This window comes from Perca fluviatilis, chromosome 14, assembly GCF_010015445.1.
Source record: "Perca fluviatilis chromosome 14, GENO_Pfluv_1.0, whole genome shotgun sequence".
Classification (NCBI taxonomy): Eukaryota; Metazoa; Chordata; class Actinopteri; order Perciformes; family Percidae; genus Perca; species Perca fluviatilis.
This window is the reverse complement of record NC_053125.1, coordinates 22,210,291-22,236,232: the sequence shown is the minus strand read 5'-3', so window position 1 is coordinate 22,236,232 and position 25,942 is coordinate 22,210,291. Positions and strand designations below refer to the sequence as shown.

The window sequence follows — 25,942 nt, the reverse complement described above, 5'->3', positions numbered from 1 at the left end:
TTTTTTTTTTTTTTTTTTAGCTGTTTATATTGCAGAGTGGTTTCTGACAATGTTTTCATTTTCAGAGTTCCACTTTTCACCGCAGATTCCCGAGATTTTGGTCAGCGTTTTGAGTGATTAACTGTTAGTGAGGACATGTGATGCTACAGCTGAGAATAACACAGAACATTAATACTTTCTTGACCTGCTGTAGACGTATAACAAAGCGTTTGGGGAACCTCACTGTTTCGCTTTTTTAGTCTGTTTTAGTGCTTATCTGTCCTCAGGGGGCTGAAATCACAGCAGCACCGGGGTGAACTTGAAACCGGACACCTGAGAAAATCTGTTTTTCCGTTCAGTTTGAAATATCGGCCTGATGGGATGCACACACGCATCCACAGATACTAAAAAAAACTGGGTGCACTGACTGTAAAAAAAAAAAAAAAAAAACTGTTGTAATTCTGTTTTACATACCCACAGTGAACTCACCACAAACTTTCTCATTCACACAAACACACATACCTCTTCCAAAAAAAAAATAATCAAAAAAATGGACGAACAGTGAACACTGTACAGCAACCACATCACCCCCCCTCCCCTTATTTAACCGTTTCCCCCTGGAAACACTCAGCTAATGTTTTCCAAAACCCTCTCTCGCTCCTTCTCCTGCCTTCATCCCTCCCTCGATCGCTCCGTGCCTCGGGGCCGAAGGGGTCCGCTCCATATTGTCTTCATTAAAGCCGCAGAGCATCGACCTGGTTTGGAAACATGGTGTGTGTGTGTGTGTGTGTGTGTGTGTGTGTGTGTGTGTGTGTGTGTGTGTGTGGAGGAGGCTGAGGCTGCCGACTCCTAAACCACATTCTTTAAATTCCCTGTAAACAAGAGAAAGAAAGAGAAATGAGAGGGGTGAGGAGGGGGTACATGGGTGAATGCACACATATAAGGACACAAATACATCCGGACACACACACACACACACACACACACACACACACACACACACACACACACACACACACACACACACACACACACAACAAACAGGGAGGAGGAAGGAAGAAAAAAGGGGTCAAAATCATCACATAAAGTGGGATATAAAACAAGGCTAAATACACATATTAGACACCAAAAGAACCAAAGATGGAAGCAGAAATACACACGCGTACCAATGAAAATGCTAAATAACATCTGGCCGAGGTAAGCCTGGTCGCTCCCGAGGAAATACAGGCATGCAAAAAGGGAATCGATATGGAAATGACAACGCTGAGCAACACTGCAAGTTCATTTGCATGAGGACACAGATTGGTTTCCATGTCTGGCACGCATGCACGCACACACACACACACACACAGTTGTGACACAATAGATTCATTATAAAGTCTAGTTGCCGGTTTACTTTCTACGTTACGCTGCAAACAATGCTGCTTTGTTTGTCTATTGTTATGTTAAATTGCCTAATTGAGAAAAATAAAACATCACACACACACACACGCGCGCACGCACGCACGCACGCACGCACGCACGCGCTCAGTTGATGAGTAATTGCCCTGACGCAGTGAGGGAGGATGTCCTGTTTGTTAGCCATTGTGGAGCTGTCAGTGGAGTCCTGTCATGTTCTGCCTGCAGTGACAACAACAGCAGCAGCAGCTTTATTGAAGAGAAACTAAATTGTTTTTAATGCTTCCATGTGTTTTTTCCTCTGCATGCTGATCGCTCGGTATCTTAGAGAAGCACAGATTAAGAGTTCAACATCCAGAAACTCTTTGAATTGCACAAAAGAGGCTTTAGGTTGTGTTCAAACTGACTCATTTTAACGAGGCCACATGGCGTAGATGACTCCCACAGAAAACCACATCTGGCCAAAAAACGTGAACCTTTTCTTCTACCGTTGTCTGACTGGGGCTGTAATCCACAGCGGTAAAACCCTTCCTCGTAATAGAACGAAGCTTTGTGTGGTGGCATTTTATAAGCCTTCACACTCCCGGATTGCTCATCCCTCTTGAGGTTCCAGACGGGCTCCAACACTCCTTCATCGTACACGGTGGATCTGTGGTATATGGGAATCCGTAACAGTGAATCCATAGTTATCCTGTAATTGTTGATGTTTTGTCGGTTTTCTTCAGTCTGTACCATTTGCATTCAGACTACTACCATTCAGAGTGTCAGACACTAGCCGTTAATCACTACCGTATCGATTTATTAGCCTTTTGTAGTATTTTGCTAACTCGTTTATTTTTTTTAACTAGTTTTCACTCACTCTCAACGTCAACACTTAAAGGGATACGCCACCGTTTGTTGAAATAGGGCTTATCACGGTCTCCCCTAGCTGTAGATAGGTGGACCAACGCATTTTTTGTGCATGCCTTGTATTAGTCCGGTGCGACACCGGCAGCGCCGCTAGTTAGCTTAGCATAGTGAATGGAATCCTATGTTGCAGGTTAGCATGTTGTGAGTAAAAGTGAGCCAACAAAAGGCAAAAAAACAACCTAATTACTTGCACTGAGACAAAAAATGCGTTGGCCCACCTATCTACAGCTAGGGTAGACCGTGATAAGCCCTATTTCAACAAACGGTGGCGTATTCCTTTAATGTAAAGGTGTTACAAGTGGCTCAGGTTGGTGGAAAACTGAGCCGTGCCTCGTGCAGTCAGAAGTAGTACGATTTTGTGGCACTAACTGACAATGAATATACTGCAATAAAACAACATCAAACTAATTAGCGACGTTCATTTTTCCTCTTAAATACAATATGGGGATGTACTTTAAAATAAAATCAATTCTCATTTCCATTTCTTCACGATAGCCGAACAACTCAGCAATATTTTCTGGTCCGCCGTGGTAACTGGGGGTAACTATTTCATCTTCCTCTTATGCACGGCCCCTTGTGTTTAAAATTGGAGTGCTATTTTCAGTCTAGACGTGGCCTAATACTGTGCTTTCCACCACAATACAAAGCAGTGAATCCTAGAATTTATTTTTGTTGAGACTGTCAAAGGTGTTAACTCAGCACAACGGTTTCTTTTTCTGGGGTTGAGATATTGCCTGGCCACATTACATTATTTGTTATAGTTTGTGCGCCACAAATTCAGGCTGTACAAAGGCAGTTATAGCTACGAGTGAGTCACATTGGCTTCTATCTTTATACAAGAGCTTTAAAGATCACACGAGGACAACTAAGGACAAACAAGCTGCTGACTAAGTCCCCGGGGCAGCGGTTTCTCTACTGTGACAAGGGGAAAACTCCAAAATGTCATGACGTGGGATTAAAAACAGGAAAACTGTAGTAGAAAAGAGGAACAGCGGTCACAAGTTGACCCTCAGCAACGCTGAGTGAAAGACCGCTAACAGGATATTTTCTCAAATAAAAAATGTATAATCTCAACTTTTAATGGTTTTATTTGTTTCATAGTACAATATTCTTCCTGAATATGTTTAGGTGTTGGTCAGTTAGTTGGACGTCACCATCGGCTTTGAAAACTTGTTTGAAAGGGTTTTTTTTAATACATTTTTGTATATTTTATAGACTGAAAGAATAATTTAAAAAATGGGAAAAAGTTGCAGCTTCTTTCTTCCTTTTACCTTCTATCAGTTCTCTGCCTCTCTCCATCTTTCTGCTTCTTCACTTTCCAGATGTAGATGGTAAATTCTGGTAAAGTGACAGAGGGCTCTGATATTTACTACCTGCAAACCTACTGCATCTGGGGGGTATTATACTGTGTGTGTGTGTGTGTGTGTGTGTGTGTGTTTCCTGGGTGGTATTTTTTAACCATGTCTCCTCGAGTTGGAATGCGTACATAGATATTCTCTGAACATGTTTCATGTAGTGGGTGTATATCTTTATTAACGTGTAACGAGAGTGTGTGTGTGTGTACGTGTGTCATGTGTCTGTGTGGAAGCACAGGTGTGTGTGTGTGTGTGAGACAAGCATCTTGTCAGCACAGGGGAGAATTAACGAGCACGAGTAGCAGGATGCAAAGACACACACACACACACACACACACACACACACACACACACACACACACACACACACACACACGATATACAGTCCCACAAAAAGGCTAGCAGTTTATACAATCACACACACACACACACACACACACACACACACACACACTTCACACTGATTATACTGAACACACACACATACACAGACGAAGCAGCTCCCTGGGGAAATCACGCTACCAGAGTCTCGTAAACACAGAGTTGTGAATGCACAGTGAGACAGCTGCTGCCGCCTGACAATCACCTAATCAAAATCACGTTTTAATTGACACACCCGCTTAACAAGGCTTAGTGTGAGTGTACGAGAGGGAAACAATGGGAAAGACTCAGTAATCCCCCCCCCCCCAAAATAGTAAACACTAGAAAACCCAAAAGCACAGTCAGCCTTATATTCAAATGCTTGTCACAATGTTTATCATTTGTTTGTTCTGTCAATATTCAGTTTATATTGTGATAATAATAAAAGTTGTCCACCTGTGGGAGGAACCGCTGGGGTCGGGTGCGCTGCCACATGGGTGGCAGTGAAGGTCAGGGGCCTCGATGGACCAGACCCGGGAAGCAGACACTGGCTCTGGGGACGTGGAACGTCACCTCTCTGTGGGGGAAGGAGCCGGAACTGGTGCGGGAGGTGGAGCGCTACCGGTTAGATCTGGTGGGGCTTACTTCTACGCACAGTCTCGGTTCTGGAACCATACTCCTGGATAGGGGTTGGGCTCTTTTCTTCTCGAGGTTGCCCAGGGTGTGAGGTGCCGGGCGGGTTTGGGGATATTCACAAGCCCCCGGCTGAGGCGCCCGCTACGTTGGAGTTTACCACGGTGGACGAGAGGGTCGCCTCCCTACGCCTGCTAGTGGTGGGGGGGAAAACTCTGACTGTTGTTTGTGCATTAGCACCAAACAGGAGTTCGGAGTATTCGGCCTTCTTGGAGACCTTGAGTGGAGTCCTGCATGGGGCTCCAGTGGGGGACTCCATTGTTCTGCTGGGGGACTTCAACGCGCACGTGGGCAATGATGGAGACACATGGAGAGGCGTGATTGGGAGGAACGGCCTCCCTGATCTAAACCAGAGTGGTTGTTTGTTGTTGGACTTCTGTGCTAGTCATGGATTGTCTATAACAAACACCATGTTCGAACATAGGGATGCTCATAAGTGTACTTGGTACCAGAGCACCCTAGGCCAACGGTCAATGATCGATTTTATAATCGTTTCATCTGATCTGAGGCCGTATGTTTTGGACGGGTGAAGAGACGGGCGGAGCTGTCAACCGATCACCATCTGGTGGTGAGTTGGGTCAGTGGGTGGGGGAAGACTCTGGACAGACTTGGTAGGCCCAAACGGGTAGTGCATCCCTGTGGAAGCTGGGGGCATTGAACCCGAGTGGACAATGTTCAAAGTTTCCATTGCTGAAGCTGCGGCGAGGAACTGTGGTCTTAGGGTCTTAGGTGCCTCAAGGGGTGGTAACCCATGAACACCGTGGTGGACACTGGTGGTCAGGGAAGCCGTCCAACTGAAGAAGGAGTCCTTCCGGGATATGTTATCCCAGAGGACTCCGGAGGCAGTTGCAGGGTACCGAAGGGCCCGAAGGGCTGCAGCCTCTGCCGTGAGAGAGGCAAAGCAGCGGGTGTGGGAGAAGTTTGGAGAAGACATGGAGAAGGACTTTCGGTCGGCACCAAGGTGCTTCTGGAAAACTCTTTGCCACCTCAGGAGGGGGAAGCGGGGAACCATCCAAGCTGTGTACAGTAAGGATGGGACACTGTTGACCTCAACTGAGGAGGTAATAGGGCGGTGGAAGGAGCACTTTGAGGAACTCCTGAATCCGACTAATATGACCTCTATGTTAGAAGCAGAGCTGGAGGATGATGGGAGATCGTTGTCAATTTCCCAGGCGGAAGTCACTGATGTAGTCAAACAACTCCACAGTGGCAAAGCCCCTGGGATTGATGAGATCCGTCCAGAAATGCTCAAGGCTCTGGGTGTGGAGGGGCTGTCCTGGTTGACACGCCTCTTCAACATTGCGTGGAAGTCTGGGACAGTGCCAAAGGAGTGGCAGACCGGGGTGGTGGTTCCCCTTTTTAAAAAGGGGGACCAGAGGGTGTGTGCCAATTACAGGGGTATCACACTTCTCAGCCTCCCTGGTAAAGTCTACTCCAAGGTGCTGGAAAGGAGGGTTCGGCCGATAGTCGAACCTCGGGTGGAAGAGGAACAATCGCATTTCCGTCCTGGTGGGTAGAAAACGGACCAGCTCTTCACTCTCGCAAGGATCCTGGAGGGAGCCTGGGAGTATGCCCAACTGGTCTACATGTGTTTTGTGGATCTGGAAAAGGTATATGACCGGGTCCCCCGGGAGATACCGTGGGAGGTGCTGCGGGAGTATGGGGTGAGGGGGTCCCTTCTCAGGGCCATCCAATCTCTGTACGACCAAAGTGAGAGCTGTGTCCGGGTTCTCGGCAGTAAGTCGGACTCGTTTCAGGTGAGGGTTGGCCTCTGCCAGGGCTGCGCTTTGTCACCAATCCTGTTTGTAATATTTATGGACAGGATATCAAGGCGTAGTCGGGGTGGGGAGGGGTTGCAGTTCGGTGGGCTGGGGATCTCATCGCTGCTCTTTGCAGATGATGTGGTCCTGATGGCATCATCGGCCTGTGACCTTCAGCACTCACTGGATTGGTTCACAGCCGAGTGCGAAGCGGCTGGGATGAGGATCAGCACCTCTAAATCTGAGGCCATGGTTCTCAGCAGGAAACCAATGGAGTGCCTACTCCAGGTAGGGAATGAGTCCTTACCCCAAGTGAAGGAGTTCAAGTACCTTGGGGTTTCGTTCGCGAGTGAGGGGACAATGGAGCGGGAGACTGGTCGGAGAATCGGCGCAGCGGGTATTACATTCAATTTATCGCACCGTTGTGACGAAAGAGAGCTGAGCCAGAAGGCAAAGCTCTCGATCTACCGGTCAGTTTTCGTTCCTACCCTCACCTATGGTCATGAAGGCTGGGTCATGACCGAAAGAACGAGATCCAGGGTACAAACGGCCGAAATGGGTTTCCTCAGGAGGGTGGCTGGCGTCTCCCTTAGAGACAGGGTGAGAAGCTCAGTCATCCGTGAGGAGCTCGGAGTAGAGCCGCTGCTCCTTTGCGTCGAAAGGAGCCAGTTGAGGTGGTTCAGGCATCTGGTAAGGATGCCCCCTGGGCGCCTCCCTAGGGAGGTGTTCCAGGCACGTCCAGCTGGGAGGAGGCCTCGGGGAAGACCCAGGACTAGGTGGAGGGATTATATCTCCAACCTGGCCTGGGAACGCCTCGGGATCCCCCAGTCGGAGCTGGTTGATGTGGCTCGTGAAAGGGAAGTTTGGGGTCCCCTGCTGGAGCTGCTCCCCCCGCGACCCGATACCGGATAAGCGGACGAAGATGGATGGATGGATGGATGGATGGATGGATGGATGGATGGATGTGCGTGAGAGAAACATGTTGGCTTTTATTATTTCTGCAACATTAACTGACTTGGTAACAAAAGGCCTTGGTTTGATGACTTTTTCGATGCGCTAACACTGTGGCCCTAATGTCTCTCCAACACTTAGGTCCAAAGTAAAATATCTGGACAAATGTTGGATATATTGTTATTATATTTGTTGCAGACAGCTTTTTTTTTTTTTATTACATAACGTACTGCTGGGTGGCTTATGAATTTCACAAAGGGATCAGTCAAGTCTCATCTTTATCCGTAATAACACATCATTTATTTGTTGATTATATTTTGTATTTGTATTTGGAGGCTGCAAAGTAGCTGACATAAAGAAGAAGTAGTGCAGTAGAAGTATAAAGTAGCAGATAAAGGAAATACTCAAGTGAAGTACAAGTACAGTAAAAAGTACAGTACTTAGGTAAATGTACTTATTTACTTTCCATCACTGTCTAAAGTTAATTAGCGATTTCCTGTCAACCTCAGGTAACTTGTTCACATTAGCATGGTAAATTGCCATTACGATGGTATACTAACAAACCACAACGAATAACATATGACAACAAAAGTAGCATCCAAACCATTAGCATTGTAACATGCTGACTTTAGTATTTAAACATACAACAAAACAGAGGTAACAAAGTACTTTACAGAAAGAAGAGAATGTGAAAGTGAGAAAGGACAGGAAAGAGACAGAATTTAGAATTGAGTGCTAACGTTAGCATGTCCTTCCTCACTTTCTCTTCTTTCTGTAAAGCGCTTTGTTACCTCGGTTTTGAAAAGTTAAATATAGTGCTTGTTTGCTATGAGTTTATATATTTATTTTCATATACGTATGTTAACAACCTTTGGCTGTACATTAAAGTACAGCTGAGCCTAAGTACAACGGAGGCTGACAATTTAGAGCTAAGTCTAAGTTTAATGCTAATGTTAGAATGCTAATGTACCTATGTTACCATTCAGCTCAAAGCAAAGCTAAGCCTAATAACACCTAATTAAGTACAGAAAAGACATAAAAGTTAAGCCAAGACTAAAAATAAAGAAAACTGATGAAGCTAAACACGACGTACAGTAGAGCGTTGCCTGACAAGCTAATTGCTAATGTTAACACACAGCAGATTTTACATTTTCTGCTGGTGTTAAAGATCTTTTGTGAAGAACTTTGTTATAGATGGAAAAACCGTAACGCCTGCCTTGCATCACTTCCTGTTGGTACAAAATGGAATTTTCTCATACACCGCCCAAATAATGTTGCAGAGAGTTCATATTATGCATGATGCTTGCCTTGTGTACAGCGTTAGTTAAACATATGGGTTTGGGACCTAACACATGCTACACAAAAATTAAAAAAAAAGGAAAGGATTTTGGAGATTACCACTTCTAAGATTCAAATCTTTACGGTCCATTCGTGCCAGCAGACGGAGCAGATGTGGGCACCCACACGCAAACACACACAAACATACATAAACAAGTCACACTGCCCAGTTTCTCAGGGAAACCAATGTTTATAAGCAGCACAGCACTTCCAAACCAGAGAAACACGTATCCACCCCAATGATGTCATGTGGAGTGCCTAGAGGTGTGTGTGTGTGTGTGTGTGTGTGTGTGTGTCGCCTATTCTTATTCTGTGTTCGTGTGTGCGCATTAGTTAAGTCAGCAGACATGTGGGTCTTTCTTTAATCAGAGACAGAGACAAAAAAGAAACGCACATTTGCTCCGATATTTAAAATTATAATATGCTCGTTGGTGGTTTAGTGTCTCCTTGTTGTGTGGTGAAGCGCTTTGAGACGACAAGAAAAGTTTCTGACTTGACGAGCACAAAATGATACAAGAGACAAGAGAGGCATAAAAGAAAGGAAAGAATGAAAGAGGACACAAAACAGATGTGACAGGTTGAAAGCAGGACCGAAACTTCAATGGAAGAAAGAAAAAAAAAAAAAAAGTGGATGCAGCGAATTTAGTTTTAGATAGTGTGAGGGGGAAAAAAAAACGCTGTAAAATCAATACATATTTTCAATAACTATAAATTCTGTAAATGTACACACTTAAAACTTAAAGACCGAATCAGCTCTGACTGAGCAAAGGCAGGACAGAGAACCAGAGATCTGAGAGAAGAGGCAGATGGGACGCAGCAGCCAAACACACATTTCCCCACTTTCTCTCCATCTTTGTCTGCATTTCATTTCTTCTTCCCTTTTATTCTCTCCATCCATCCATTCATCCAGCCGTTCCCTCCGTCGCCCCTAATAAAAGCCGTATGACTGTAAACCAGCGATACTTTCAACCCCTCCGGTTGTGATGATTTAATGCAAGCCAACAGACCAACTGAATTTCGGCAAATAAACTCCTGTTCCCCTGATTTGACGTGACCTGGACTTTTTCGAAATCAGAGAACCTTAATGCTGTTTGGATACACTGCTACAACATCCAACAGGGTTTTTGTCATTTAGCTACAGTACGATGACCCGTTTAAATGTATGAACTTTTAGCTGCTAATTGATACCACGTCCGCTCTAATGCGGATTAAATTTGAGAACACATATTTTCCCTTCTTTTTTTGGCTTTCCGTTCACACAGTGCCAAAGTTTCCCACTGGAAAAAAAGAAGCTTTTAAACACCAGTCCCACATTGTAGTTAAAAAAAACTGAGCTATATAAAAAAAAAATGCCGTCATATGTTTATCAGCCTTTATACCATGGTCTGGTTAAATACTTGATTCTGATTGGCTGCAGGGTGTCCATAAAAAAGTGTTATAGGACACCTACTAAAGGAGTTCCGGTGAAACCGTCTGTTTACTGTTCTAAATGAATGCGCTACATTAAATCAAAAAGGAAATGTGGATTTGTTATTTCCAACTCGTTCTCTGAACACCACAGGATCACACAGGCTGCAAGAAGTAAGTTATACTTCCCCTCTGGACTGACCAAGTTTCACAGAGAATAACGTTATCTCACATCCCGTTCACTGTTCAGGTCGCTGCTTCAGGCTGCGCCGCTGCAGCCGACAGTAAGGTTTCACACCGCGGATCAAATTGTTCGTAAAAGTCGTTATATTGTTTTGGGGACAATGACATGACATGACTGGATAGCTAGCTTGTCTTGTAGTCCAACATACTGTCAAATTATTTTTACTGATTGCCAACTGTACACAATGTTATTGACTTTGGATCTTGCTAGCATAACGTTAGCTTTCTGGCTTGTAGCTAAACTGAAGGGTTCTATCAGCTGAGCGGACTATATAAATATCTCCGGTTGCTAAGGGAGGCAAGTCGTATCTAAGGTCCTTCTTAATTCCTGGGGGAGTGAACGACGTTTGCATTGCATAAGAACCTGATGGATGGGAATGATTGTTCCAGGTATTAGTCAAACCGTCAGGCGTAACCAGGTAACCAGAGTTATTGTTTGGATAAACTTTAGATTTCGATTGTAAAACTAATTAAATATATATAAGCTAATGTTTTAAAAATATGTTATTTGGCAAGTGACCATGGTATAAGCGGGTTAATGCCCTTCGAGGTGTCCATTGTCAGGTATTAATGGACTTCGGTGCACGTCAGACGGTTCAAGCCTCGCCGTCGTCCATTAATACCCAGTCCCTCCAGAAAAAACGCGATTATGCGATCGCATAATTCAATGCATAATCAGTCTGCATATTTATGCAGGGGCCGCATTTTTTCAAATACGCCGCACTTTCGCCGCATAAATTGCCGATTTCCGCGCTAAATATGCAGGGCTTGCATGATTTCATAATCCCTGCATTTTCGTTGCAAAAAAATCACATATCTTAGCAGAAAGTTGAAAAAATGTTGCGTTTACTTCACACAAGAGCAGCCATTTCCCCCTGTTGCCATTGGAACGTTATGAAGTGACGTAATTACGCGACGTGAACGTCATGGAAAAGCAGGTGTTGGAGGTTGAATTCATTGACATATTAATAATGGACCAACAGAGCCCGTTGCTCTGGACGGAGACCAGTGAAGGCTATTAGAAGCACTTTTCCGGTGATGGCCAGCTTTACTGCGCAGCCTCCAACTGACAGAGACAACGTAAATGTGACGTGAGCAACGTGTCTGAAAGTTGTAAGTCTTCTGGTAGCTGTGCCAAGAGAAATCTCAATCATTCCCAATCTTGCAGAGACGGAGAGTGTAGGTATATGTAAGGAGATAACATGGGCACAAGCTACAGTGCCTTGCGAAAGTATTCGGCCCCCTTGAACTTTTCGACCTTTTGCCACATTTCAGGCCTCAAACATAAAGATATAAAACTGTAATTTTTTGTGAAGAATCAACAACAAGTGGGACACAATCATGAAGTGGAACGAAATTTATTGGATATTTCAAACCTTTTAAACAAATAAAAAACTGAAATATTGGGCGTGCAAAATTATTCAGCCCCCTTAAGTTAATACTTTGTAGCGCCACCTTTTGCTGCGATTACAGCTGTAAGTCGCTTGGGGTATGTCTCTATCAGTTTTGCACATGCGAGACTGACATTTTTGCCCATTCCTCCTTGCAAAAAACAGCTCGAGCTCAGTGAGGTTGGATGGAGAGCGTTTGTGAACAGCAGTTTTCAGTTCTTTCCACAGATTCTCGATTGGATTCAGGTCTGGACTTTGACTTGGCCATTCTAACACCTGGATATGTTTATTTGTGAACCATTCCATTGTAGATTTTGCTTTATGTTTTGGATCATTGTCTTGTTGGAAGACAAATCTCCGTCCCAGTCTCAGGTCTTTTGCAGACTCCATCAGGTTTTCTTCCAGAATGGTCCTGTATTTGGCTCCATCCATCTTCCCATCAATTTTAACCATCTTCCCTGTCCCTGCTGAAGAAAAGCAGGCCCAAACCATGATGCTGCCACCACCATGTTTGACAGTGGGGATGGTGTGTTCAGGGTGATGAGCTGTGTGTGTTCTTTTACGCCAAACATAACGTTTTGCATTGTTGCCAAAAAGTTTGATTTTGGTTTCATCTGACCACAGCACCTTCTTCCACATGTTTGGGGTGTCTCCCAGGTGGCTTTTGGCAAACTTTAAACGACACTTTTTATGGATATCTTTAAGAAATGGCTTTCTTCTTGCCACTCTTCCATAAAGGCCAGATTTGTGCAGTATACACTCGATTGTTGTCCTATGGACAGAGTCTCCCACCTCAGCTGTAGATCTCTGCAGTTCATCCAGAGTGATCATGGGCCTCTTGGCTGCATCTCTGATCAGTCTTCTCATTGTATGAGCTGAAAGTTTAGAGGGACGGCCGGGTCTTCGTAGATTTGTAGTGGTCTGATACTCCTTCCATTTCAATATTATCGCTTGCACAGTGCTCCTTGGGATGTTTAAAGCTTGGGAAATCTTTTTGTATCCAAATCCGGCTTTAAACTTCTCCACAACAGTATCTCGGACCTGCTTGGTGTGTTCCTTGTTCTTCATGATGCTCTCTGCGCTTTACACGGACCTCTGAGACTATCACAGGGCAGGTGCATTTATACGGAGAATTGATTACACACAGCTGGATTCTATTTATCATCATTAGTCATTTAGGTCAACATTGGATCATTCAGAGATCCTCACTGAACTTCTGAAGAGAGTTTGCTGCACTGAAAGTAAAGGGGCTGAATAATTTTGCACGCCCACTTTTTCAGTTTTTTATTTGTTAAAAAAGTTTGAAATAGCCAATGAATTTCGTTCCACTTCATAATTGGGACCCACTTGTTGTTGATTCTTCACAAAAAATTACAGTTTTATATCTTTATGTTTGAGGCCTGAAATGTGGCAAAAGGTCGAAACGTTCAAGGGGGCCGAATACTTTCGCAAGGCACTGTAATTATTGCTAACTAACATGCTAGTTAACATTAGTAATAAAACGTAAGTCGAAACTGCCTGCGAGCTTCTCCTGTACTATACGGTAAAACCTCTACTGCGCGACAGTAAGTCACTTGGTTATGACACAATCGTTAGCCTTGTGTTGGGGAAATCACTTTTTTTTCTTTTTTTCATCAAACCGCAGTTTTTGCAAGATCCCGCAATTTCATCACATAAAATTGCATAAATATCCTGCATATTCCATCACATTTTTTAAGAAAACGTGCTGCATAATCAAGCATTTTTGCCCGCAACAATCACAAAAAAACTCTGCATTTATCTGGAAGGACTGAATACCTGACAATGGACACCTCGTCGGGCATTAACCCTTACTTCATAGACGTGGATAATCAATTCTGATTCCAATTCCGAATTTTCCTTTCGATTCCGGTTCTTATGGATTCTTGATTCCGATTCTTTCTGGGGTGGGGTTGAAACGGGTCACACATTTTATTTTGATTCAACGGTTTTACCAGGCTTTTTCAATGTAAATAAAGCCACACTTTAGAGCGTCACTTACTGTGCTCCATGGCTTCAACACAACAGGCGCCTGGAGATTACGGTGGCCGCTACGGAAACCAAAACCTGCGCCTGTTAAATTTGGAACCGATGATCGGATTCAAAACCAAACGATTCCAATAAATAAATTTAAAAAACGATACCATTGAAATCGTAATTTTTTTTTAAACGCTGCCAAATTGGACTTGGACTTCCACTTATTATTTGTTTCAGTGCAGCGGAAATGTTTGATAATTTCATAATAGCTTCAAGCGTGATATACCGTATACTCCCATTGTCTATCACAACGAAAACGCCATGCTTTTTAGAACAGCTGGTCAGCTTAGTGGAGGGAAAGTTATAAATGATTAAGACCAAGTAGGCACAGGAACATGAGATCAATTAAAAAAGCCAACACTAAATTAATGATTGTGTTTACAGGTGGCACACACTTTGCTACATTTTATTTTGTGTGCTACATACAAGCATAAAGGCGGGTTCAGAATTAATGCAACGCTTATGTCTGCCTTGCAGTATTCACGTGAATTCGGCCGAGTCGATTTAAGCAAAGCACTTGATTTCCAGCTGATAAAGAAGCAGGGTGTGGCTGGAAGACAAAGTGCTGAGTCAAAATTTCCTGGCAGAAAAAAAAAAGCTCACTGGAGACCTAAAACAATCCCTTAAATTTAGGATAAATGGAGCTGAACTTGACAAAGTCAGTTTATGCTTTTGTAGTTTGGAGGAAGCAAAAATCTAACTCAAGCTTTCAGTTCTTCCAAGATGATTCAGAATAAAACAAAATATAGAGCTTACATTTTTCAACATAAAACATTGTGTTGTGACCAGATTTTGGCCATATTTAATTCAGTCACACTCTCTCAGAAACAAAATGAATAACTGCTGTGTCAAATTTAACATTTGATTGAAAAAGGGAAAGGAAGGAAGATTTCCTATGCTCTGCGGTTAACACTTCCACACACCAGAGCTTCAACATTTTTGTGACACCGAAGTGATTGAATTCAGAACTCAGAAACTCGGCTCTATACAGCGTAACGTTGGGGCGATGAACTCGACTTGTAGACATACTCCTTGCTTGTTCCTGACCTCACGCTCCTTACAATAATTCTCCCGCCGCTCAACTTTTCGCCCAAGTTTCACCCTGCCGTAGGATCTCTCCTGGGTTCTGCGGGCTGTCAACGCTGAGATCAAAAGGCCCGGCTTTAGGCTTAACCACACAGCTACACATTCACCCTCAGATTAATATACAAACACACATATAAAAAGGAAGATATAGAAAGATGCAAAAAAGGAAGAAATACCACAAGACGCAGACTGACTGAGGTTGTGGGTAAAAGAGCAGGGTCAGTGGTGTATTAACATACACACACAAAAAAGGATGTTAAGAGCCACATGGAGGAAAACAAAGAGAAGAACAAGTCATACTTTCATCCCACACAGAGACGTATAGAAACAAGAACAGAAACATGAAACCAGACATGAAAAGAGTCGTTCAGAGGCAAAAGGGCTTTAGGTGAGCGAGGGTTCAGGAAGACACACACAAACACACTTATTTACCCTCCACACCCACACAAACAGACACACCTGTGCTTCCACACAGACACAACACACACACCTTTGATGGTGCTGATGACCTGGTCCAGGTGTTTGGCGTCGTTGCGGTCTGGTCGACAGCTTGGGCTTATCTCCAGCGAGTAGTCCGGTCCATACTCTGTAAAAAACTAGACATCACATCACAACAATCATTATGACAGCTTCTGGGTTTATGGATTTCAAAAATCTATTTGACTCTTTTTCGTATTCGCAGTTGTGCTTTCATCCCGGACATCTGCACACAGACACTGCAGCAGAGCGCCAAAGTACACTTTCTCCTCTTTGTCTCGGTTTTAAAGAAAGCAGCTGCTTTCCTGGAACATTTCGGGCTCTGTTTGGACTTTAAAGAGTTGGACTGTGAAACTGACTGATGATTAATATTTACACAGGCATTCAGGGATAATTCCATTAAAGGTCCCATATTTTAAAAAGTGAGATTTTTATATATATTATAAAGCAGGTCGAGGACATGTTATATAAATACCGTGAAAGAATCAATCCACAGAGATATCAACACAGCCCGTATTCAGAAACCGTGCCTTTAAACGAGCAGTCAGGACTTCTGTACGGTTGTGATGTCACAACTAGAAAGTGCTGCTACAGTGCCATTACAGACAGTCCCCGGCAGCAATGACGATGCGGACATGCAGAGAGAGCGCATGTGGAAAACCCAGAAACGCTGACCAATCAGAGCAGACTGGGCTTTTTATTAATGGGAACGTCATTAGTTTGGCAGGTATTTGGTCATAAACCAAAGTATTGGACAAGTTACAATTTTCACCTGATGACGGCGCTAGATGAAAAGTTAGAGGATTACATTTTTAAAACAATTCAACCCGATGGAAACATGAATGTCTATGCCAGATGTCATGCCAATCCATCCAAAAGTTGTAGAGAAATCTTGAGTCGGGGAGGTGGCTGCAGCCTGGAGACCTCCCGTCTCATACCCTCCCAGCTGGTGCCGCCCCCGAGCTTCGACTTTTCAAAATAAAAGCTCTCGTCTGGTCCGCTATGTCTTCTTACTTTGGTGTTTTGGATGTTTTTGAACTAAACAGTATGACAATCATGCTAATGAATACAATTATTTTTTCAGCAGATGTCTTAGTTCCAACACGATGGAGCTAGCAAAGCAGTTTTGTGTTCATATTTACGGGCGGGATTTATTCAGTTTGGGAAATGCCACGGTCTCTACAAAGCTATAGCTCAAATTGGCTGGCTGAAAAACAGGGAGGGACTAGAAACCCTGTCTGTTATTTTCTTTTTTTTGTATTTCAAGAGCAAATTGCTCCACAATATGAATACGGATTGATTATCACTTATTTTGTTGGTAACCGTTGTTGTATAATCACAATATTACACTTGAGGCGGCTTACACTGCAGTGATGCACCTTTCGGACTTCGAAATTAAACCCTCTCATGTAATATGGCTTAAACAAACGTCAACGTTAAACGCTGATGCAGTTTTAAATGTTTTATGATTTCAGAATTTGATCATTTAAAATTTCATATCCATAAATGCAGCTTTCGAAATTAAGATTAAAAAGATTTAGCCTATAATAAAATATTGGTTAACCTCCTCTTATTTAGAGATCAGATCCACTTCTAATGGGAGGCATGAAAACCTTTTTATTGTAGCCTACTCTTCTGTGGTCTCACATGTTATAATTGTAAAAGTGTATTCATTTTAGTATTATGTGGGTTGTTTCATTGTTGAGCTATATTTTTTCACTTGGCATACGTTTTTATGTTACGCTTGTCCTTTTTTTTGTTATGAATTTGCAAATAAAGCATTAATTAAAAAAAACGTTATAAAAGTTATCGCAGGTTTCATCAAATTACTGTAATTGTTGGGGCTTTGTAAATTATAGAGTGTGGTCTAGACCTACTCTATCTGTAAAGTGTCTCGAGATAACTGTTATGATTTGATACTATAAATCAATTGAATTGAATTGAATTGAAATAAAACAAACGTTAACATCAGGGAGACAACATTAACATCCACAAATCTGCCAACTATAGGCTATGTATGGCTAGCGTTAATTTAACCCTCATGTTGTCCTCGGGTCAAATTTGACTTGCTTTCAACGTTTTTTTAACAGAAAAAATGGATGTTGATATAAGCGCTGAAAATGTAAAACAACAAAAAAACTAATGACAAACGTTAGGAAAAAGAAACAAAAACACTGAAAGAAGACCTACAAACTTTAGAAAAAGCACCAAAAACGTCAAAATAAAGTGCCCGCAACATTGAAAAAGTCAGGGAAAAGCCATAAAAATTTTGAAAAAAAAAAGACCAAAACATGGAGAAAAAAACCACTTTGAAAAAAAACAACTTAAACAGCAAAAGTTTTTTTCACGGTGGACAGGAAGACAACACAAGGGTTAAGAGTTTAAACGGGCATTCAATTAATTGCATCATGCTCACTAACTTAACCGTGACTTCATTTAGAAAATAATTCGCGATTTTGTATTCTGAACTTCTGAATTTACCGTTGGACACGCCCAGGTATGAGACGGGAGGTCTCCAGGCTGCAGCCATACACTCTTGGAACTCTCACTCAAAACCACAAATGTGAACCTCATGGTGGCGCAAGAGGAAAAGTCAAGGGCTTCACCGAAGTCATTGGGATTCATCCTTCAAATTTCATGGTAATCTGTCCGATATTTGTCATGATATTTCTGTCTGGATGAAAGTCGTGGACCAACAATACCTTCACTAGAATCAGGCCACTCGTGTGGCTAAAAAAACAAACATATCAGAGCTTTCAGATGGACACATGTTCTTTATATATTTTCTGCAGTCAGTGTGCTGTCTAGGAGTTGCATTTACACAAACAAATGACCCAGTCTAGTCTGGTTCATGGACAGAAAGAAAATGTACCGTAATGCAGAACACAGAAGAACCACCACAAATCAGTCAAACTTCCACTGGACAGCCTTGGCCTCACCAACATGAACAAAAAAAAACCTGCCTGAGAGGATTTCAGCACATACCAAAGGCTCCTGGCATTTCATGCAGTCGGACCAATTCCATGAAACAAAACCAGCCAATATTTAAAAAAAGAAAAGAAAAGAAAAACAGGTGGAAATCCAGAGAGTGGGTTCAACTAGAAGTTAAAACCAGAGCACGTCAGTTGAAAAAACATATTTTCAGGGAATTTGTTGGGCCGTGACTCTGTGCTATGAGAGCAAAACATACTTGGAGGCCAGGTCTGACCACAAGTGCGTCAGTCCATTCGTAGGGACTGTGAATGCCTTGGACTCTGAGGAATCAGTAGAACACACCGAACAAGTCATCGTGAATGAGGTCTGAAACTAAAGAACCATATTCCTCCAAACATACTACATACATAAAAAAAAATCTGTTCTGAAATTATAGTCAAACGTTCATTCTAAAAGGCTGGGGCTAGCAGACCATAGATACATTTTCGGTCTTTCGCCTAATCAATTAATTGTTTCACAACTAAATGTTATATTGATATTCTCTGACTCGAAGTGAAGACCGCACGCACTTCCCGAAATGTGAGACTGCTCCTTTAAGTCGGCGAAGTGATTCTGCAAACATCCCGTAATGATTTGTGCCCTAATGCCACAGCCATTTTAAAGACAGGAATATCTTGTATTGGATTGAAACTCTTTAGTGGATTAGATGGATGTCATTAGAGAAGACTTCAGAAAGCCTGCTAGCAAAGCACGCACACGCGCACACGCACACACACACACACACACAGACACACCTGAGCCAACATGCAGGAGTATATTTTGGTGTACTTGAAAGACAAAGACTACTCTGTCTTTGTTTAATAGCCCTGTGTGTGTGTAGTCCAAGGATATTTTCTTGTGCGAGTACATGCTAGCAAATATCCAAAATGTCTTTAAGTGTGTGTGTGTGTGTGTGTGTGTGTGTGTGTGTGTGTGTGTGTGTGTGTGTGTGTGTGTGTGTGTGTGTGTGTGTGTGTGTGTCTGTTTCCAATTAGCTCCGATGAGTTTCTGTGTCTTACCTCCGGTCTCAACAGAGCTCAACATGAGAGTTACTTAGCACACATGCACACCCGCTATGTATTCCCATGAACCCAGTGCTCTGTCCCCTGCTGTCCAGCAACACACACAGACACACAGACACACACAGACACACACACACACACACACACACACACACACACACACACACACACACACACACACACACACACACACACACACACACACACACACACTCCTGCTGCTTGCTTGTTTGGCTTGGACGACCATGGAAAGAAAGCGAGAGAGGAAACGAGAAAGAGAGAGGTGCAGACACTCAGAGTACTATTTTCCTATAATATTTCTATAATGTTGGTTTAATATTCCTAGTACTTTTCAGACTACAGGGATCGGTAGAATGAAAGAAAAAGAAAAATCAATGCTGAATAAAATAAATGATAAAAGAGAGACTTTAGTGCACGATCCAGTGATGCAGCGTATCTACGTCACCTGGACAGGGTCAAGAGACAGAAAATAGCCGCTGTCTGGCTCCAGTGTCTCTGGCAGAAACACACCGAGAGATAAATAGTGGAAGGTCTCCGATTATTTACCATGGCCCTTAACAAGGACCCTCTGCCCATCAGTCACTGTTCGTTTGAGCTTGTTTGGATGAGAAACCGTGGCATTGATGCAGAGAACGCTGTGTGTGTAAATCTAAATGTCTTTATTTAAGTGTTTTGCAGCTTCTTTTTTTTTTAAAGCGGATAAAAATAAAGTTTTATAAATATGTTTTGCATGTACGTTGTATCAAAGATTATTATGGATTTTTTGCCAAACAATGCAAAAAAAACAAAAAAAGTGCCTACCACAGCTCTAATGCGGAAATGTTGCATATACCTTTAAGAAACTGTACTGGTATTTATGGTACTATAGTAACAGAATTTGTGATCACAGTTTTTGGTAGGTGTTAGTAAGTAATAGTATATTAAATAGTACATTAATAGTGTAACTATTGAGGTAGTTGTAGTCTAGTGGCAGTAATAGTCATCAACTTTGAGGGAGCAGCCCAAAGTAATTGTAATAGTATTAGCTACTATAGTACCAGTAGTAGTGATGGTATTTGTAGTAATATGTGTCTATCCATACTTGATGTTAAGTACAAGTGTGTGTATTATTGTGTATGTGTCCAAGATCAAGTGTGAGTGGAAAGACATAACATGCACGTGTATATGAAAAGGTTTGAGTGTGTGTTCATAGTTGCACGAGCCCATCTGTTGACAGCAGAGTGTGTGTGTGTGTGTGTGTGTTTATGTGTGTGTGTGTTTGTTTTTGCAGCGATCAGCAGGATCTCCAGCTCTGAAGGATGCCGAGCTGCACAGCGGAGAGGAAAAAGTCTCAGAAAACAAATGGACTGTGGCTGCTATCAAGCTGCTATCTAACAAATGTTTTCAACAAGGGAAGAAAACGGCCCGATGCCCGAGTCAGTCACATAGCGCACGTACACCTCCATCTGGACTCTCTCCCATCCTCCCTACCCTGCGTCTTCAACAATCCATCTTTTATAGATTTGTCTGTCAGTTTTCCTTTTAAGGCAACAAATACGATTTGTATGTTTTAAAAAAAAAAAAAAAAAAAAGGGAGGAGTCAAGTCCGAATGAGCCGGTGAACAAGATTTGCACCATTATGTGTAAAACTTGAATTTTACATTTGTCTCTAATCTATTAATCCTAAAAGCAGATAAGTGTAAGATCCTGCTCATGCAAAGAACATGCAATTAGTGAAGCCCTCATTTGCATTTTTCTAAAACACAAACATTTGATGTAATCATGCAAATGCATTAAATTAGTGAACGTAGAGTAAAACAAACATTTTATGTACAACTGTGATCCAGTTAGTAAAGTTAATATGGTATTATGTGCGAAAGTATGGTAAAATGGGTTTACGGTTCTCCTATGGCTGACCTCAGTTATAACTGTTAATAAAAAAAGGAAGAAAACAATTGCAAAAGAATTAAAAGGAATTCAATTGGGAAAAAAAACTCCAAAGAATTATGAATACAGAGCCATCTTCATAAAAATGAAGATAATGTGAATAATGATCCCGTCTTCTAGGATCAAGCCCGTCCATGAACTAGAAACACAAACAGACATTTAAGACAACTGCAACGCAGACACGACTCCCTAAAGGGAAACGAGACCGGAAACGGACTCTTTCAGCTCATTGTTGGTACATCCCAACATTCACCAAACACTTTCCCCGCCATGATTCAGTCAAATAATCTACAGCAGCAAGACATTTGATTAATGAAAATCAATAACACATATTTGAATGTTATTGTCTAAACAGGCAAATTGCTCTCGGGCCAAACAAAAACACACACACGCACGCACGCACACACGCACACACACACAGTTTCCTGCTGCTTGCACGCACACACTAGGGCTGTGCAATTAATCAAAATGTAATCGTGATTATGATTTCGGCTCCCAGTGATCACAAAAACAATAAAAAATAATAAAAAAAAACAATTATTTAGCTTGCGTTTTGCAAGTAAACTCTTACTTTCTCTTGTGTTCTGAATGAAAAAATAAAGTTTAAATAGGAAAAGTATTAAGGCAAATTTCACAGTTGTGTTTTTTTACCGTTGATTTATTTAACTTTTTCCACTGTTTTTTAAGTTCAATAATTGCAACATCTTTCCAGAAGTCAACGAGTAATTGTGTTAAATTATCGTGATTTCAATATTGACCAAAATAAGCGTGATTATATTTTTTTCCATAATCGAGGAGCCCTAGCGCCCACACACGCACACACAAACACGCACACACCTCCTCTCCCCTCCCCTCCCCTCCCCAGTGAGGTATCCGGTGATTGAGCCTGTGACTCTGGGAGCCGACACATCCCTGACGGCAGCGAGGGGCAGGACAGGAAGTGGCTGCAGACAGGGAAAGATGAAGTAGGAAGTAAAGAGGCGGGACGCTTCCCCGCTGCCAATCTGGGACCAAAGACGTCCTCCCTTCCTGTGTGGCTCTGAGACAGACACACATTTGTAATTACTTCTGTTGCTGGAAAAACGCGGATACATTTTTGGTGCAGCGGACCACTTAGCGTATCCCACCAATTCCCAGCAGTTCTTTAATGTCTAAGATCATCAGTATTACATTTAAAAATCCAAAACTCAAGTTTTGCCCAAATAATGTAGACAAACTCTGGATGTGAGAATCTGCATATCAAGCAAATCCAGGTGCCAGTTTCCATTTGAGACTATTTTTTTTGCATGCACAATATGATATGTGCTTCGTGGGCATGCAGTGGAGACAGGAAAGAGAAGAGCGACAGAAAGAGGGGGAGTACTGTATGTGACAAAAGGATTTGAGCTGGATTCACACCAGCAACATTGTGAGTTCATGGTATGCGTGTTAGCCCGCTGAGGCAGCCGCAGGAAGTTTGGATCTGTGGTTTGTTTTTATCAGAGCAGCGCGGCTGGGAGGAAATCAGCTGCTGGGAAATTACCGAAAACGTTTTAGAGAAGAGGAGGGGTCTGGGGTTGATAAAGTGAGTCACACGGACAGCTCTAGCTGTTTACCAAAACTCTTCTCTATAGGGATAGGGATCTATAGGGATGCACCGATTGTGAAATTCTGGGCTGATACAGATTTAAAATAACAATTTGTCTGATAGCCGATGTCGATTTTTTGTTGTTGACCAAGCGTGAAATTTTACCTCGCAGAACATGGGAGTTGCTGTTCTCCCACTGCCTCGGTCGGTTAGTTTGGTATCTGAAGGCAGTTAGGAACCAAAATAAAAACTAACAAACAAAGTCACATAATTAAACTCATCGATCGAGCATCCGTCTCTGTACTCCTGCCTGCTTCTCCTAACTGGGGGCTGCTGTAGCTAATACACTATATGGATAAGTTCCTCATACAACCCCACTTCACAAAATCCAAACTATCCCTTTAACATTCCCAGATTCCCTGTGCTGTCAACTGCGATTGAACTTAAAAAAGAAAAGGTCAAAAGCGCAGCATGTGGACATCAAACGTTACAAATAAATATTCAAATGGAAAAGTAATCACAAGCAAAGATGAAGGACACTTTCTTTGAAAAAACAACAACAGGTTATAAAGACAATCCCCATGCCTGTCCAATCAAAGACTTCAATCCACCTCTGACCTCTGTGGCTATTCTTAGCAAGCCCCAAATTGCTGCCCCCTGATTCACACACAGATTGGCTCCACCACTATCACACAATGGGGGGTCAATCAGGATCAGCTAACTGCTAACAGACAATACAAGTCAACAGGGAGGGTTAATGACTTTCGACCCGAAATCTCGAGTCCTGGTTCGAACTACAAAAGGCACTTTTACTTTTGTTTTTATAAGATATTGGAGTATAATAAGTGTGATAGAGGCAGGGTCATTGTGTGGGTTATCTGCAGTGTAATATTTTGTCTGGTAATCAGTGAATATTACAGCACTATTGTTAATGTGACTTGCCAACTGTGAGCAATGTTTGTGTTTTTTAGACTACTATTTTTAACCATTTAGTCCAGGGCTTGTACATGCCAAAGACTCGCCCTCTCGGGCACTAAGAAAAAAAGGATAAAGTTGATTCCATTAAAAACAAAATATTTTAATCAAAAACAAATTTGTTTGGATTGATTTCAGTGAGATTTAAGCAGATACAACAAACTAAAAGGGCTGTTTTTGGATGTTAGAAAATAGATGAAGCATCATTTATTATTTCAATTTTTTTCACCGACATTTGTCAGTTAAGGACACTTTTGAAGTGCAGCAGCACAGCGAAAACAAATAAGCATTTATTTGACTTTTACTTGGTGCAACTGCCTAACTGATAGTTTCCCATTCGAGTAACGGTTGTTTCGTCCACATTGGTGGCAATGTATTATACAATGAAACACAAAAATGCTCTAAAACAGGACAGTACATTATATGGCTGTAATGAATGTGTGGTTTTGTCTACAGTAGAGCAGAAGGGTGGACACACACACAGACACACACATAGGAAAAGGGTACAAAGGTAGTTTTTGTTCCCTGTGTCGCTGGAACTTCAGCTTTGCTTGGTCATCATGGATAAATGCCCCTCTTATCGAGCACAACGGGCACAGACAGGGACACACACACACACACACACACACACACACACACACACACACACACACACACACACACACACACACCTGTGTAAAGTTGTGTAAAAAGAAGCCAATAAGCACCTTAATATTAAAGTTAGGAAAACCCATTAGGCTGTTTTTGTGTGCATATATATGTGTGTGTGTGTGTGTGTGTGTGTGTGTGTGTGTGTGTGTGTGTGTGTGTGTGTGTGTGTGTGTGTGTGTGTGTGTGTGTGTGTGTGTGTGTGTGTGTGTCCTCGCATCATCTGTGGCAGCTGCCTGCACTGATAGTTGCTTTGTTTCCAGTGAGTGCTTCTTAATGAGGTCAAAGGCTATTTAGGGCCATTGGATGCTGACAAGGAGAAACAAGAGGTACCTTCATTACGGTCAGAACACACATACACACACGCACACTCACACTCACACTCATAGCTATTCATTACATTTGAGCAAGACAAGGTCCAAAAAGCTGTTGCTGGAGAAAGAGACTCTTTGTGTGTGCTAGAAAAATAGATGGGTCTACTGATTTCTATTTGGAGAGAGGGTGGGTCAATTAGATTTAGCCATTAGCATAATGAGAAAATTTGTGGCCACACACGTGCTTTCCTTTACAAACATAAATTACTGGGATGTTTTTTCTTCCTTCCAAGACGTGTCTTAGTAGGTTCACTTGTTTACATTCCCACTATGACCTAATTATGGTGAATAACCAGATTAAGTTCCACTTAAAAGGGTTCATGTTTCACAGTGATGTGGAATAACCAGAGGTCTACATGTTGCGTTTCATAATCCTGTTAATGGTGGCCTGCAGGAAACTTCTTAATGGCGCCGAGAGTTTGAAAATGCGACCATTGCTCCATATGAAAAGTGAATGTGATAGTAGTCAGCTTTTAGTTTTAGTTGCATTACTAACTTGCACTGTTTCATTAAGGCAGATAAAGCATGTTTGCAAAGTTAAATGTTTACATTTAGAGGTTATTCAATATATTCTTTCATCACAAAATATACTCTAAACCAAGCCATGTTTGCACAGTTAAATGTTAAATTATGTTATTCAATTTTTTATGTTAATTAACTATATTCTAAAGTTTAACTAATGAATCAGTCATTTATCAGGATACTCTTCAAACTGGAAGCATTATCAAATTATATACGGTGATAAATATTTATATTGATCAATACGAAAAGAAATTATCGTGATCATATTTATTTGCCATATCGCCCAGCCCTAGTTCATCATGGTTTGTTTTAACCCTCCGTGTCCTCCTTGACTACGTAGCAACTGTGTGGAGGACGGGTGGGCGTGAAGCGCGATCACGGAAGACTTGTATCATGTGGAAGCACCAACAGAATTGTTGTCATTACTTAGAATTCCTCACGGGGGAGACAGAAACTACGCACTATAGCTTTAACGTACGGACAACATCACTCACTCGTTCAAATTTAGATTT

At 42.2% G+C, this 25,942-nt stretch overlaps 1 protein-coding gene across 2 annotated transcripts in view; it reads right to left on the bottom strand.

Annotated features, from left to right (window-relative positions):
• The window catches only part of hdac8 (histone deacetylase 8), a 34,634-nt gene continuing 8,692 nt past the window's right edge, over positions 1–25,942 (bottom strand). Inside the window, exons 10-11 of one of the 2 annotated variants that reach the window (XM_039822116.1) lie at positions 15,416–15,521; positions 1–851 (exon numbers count right to left, since the gene is read on the bottom strand). In XM_039822116.1, the coding sequence (XP_039678050.1) occupies positions 829–851; positions 15,416–15,521 (129 nt within the window). In that variant the 3' untranslated portion in view covers positions 1–828. Of the gene's footprint in view, positions 852–14,401; positions 14,982–15,415; positions 15,522–25,942 lie in introns of those variants that run through there. The other variant, XM_039822115.1, reaches the window with a different exon arrangement.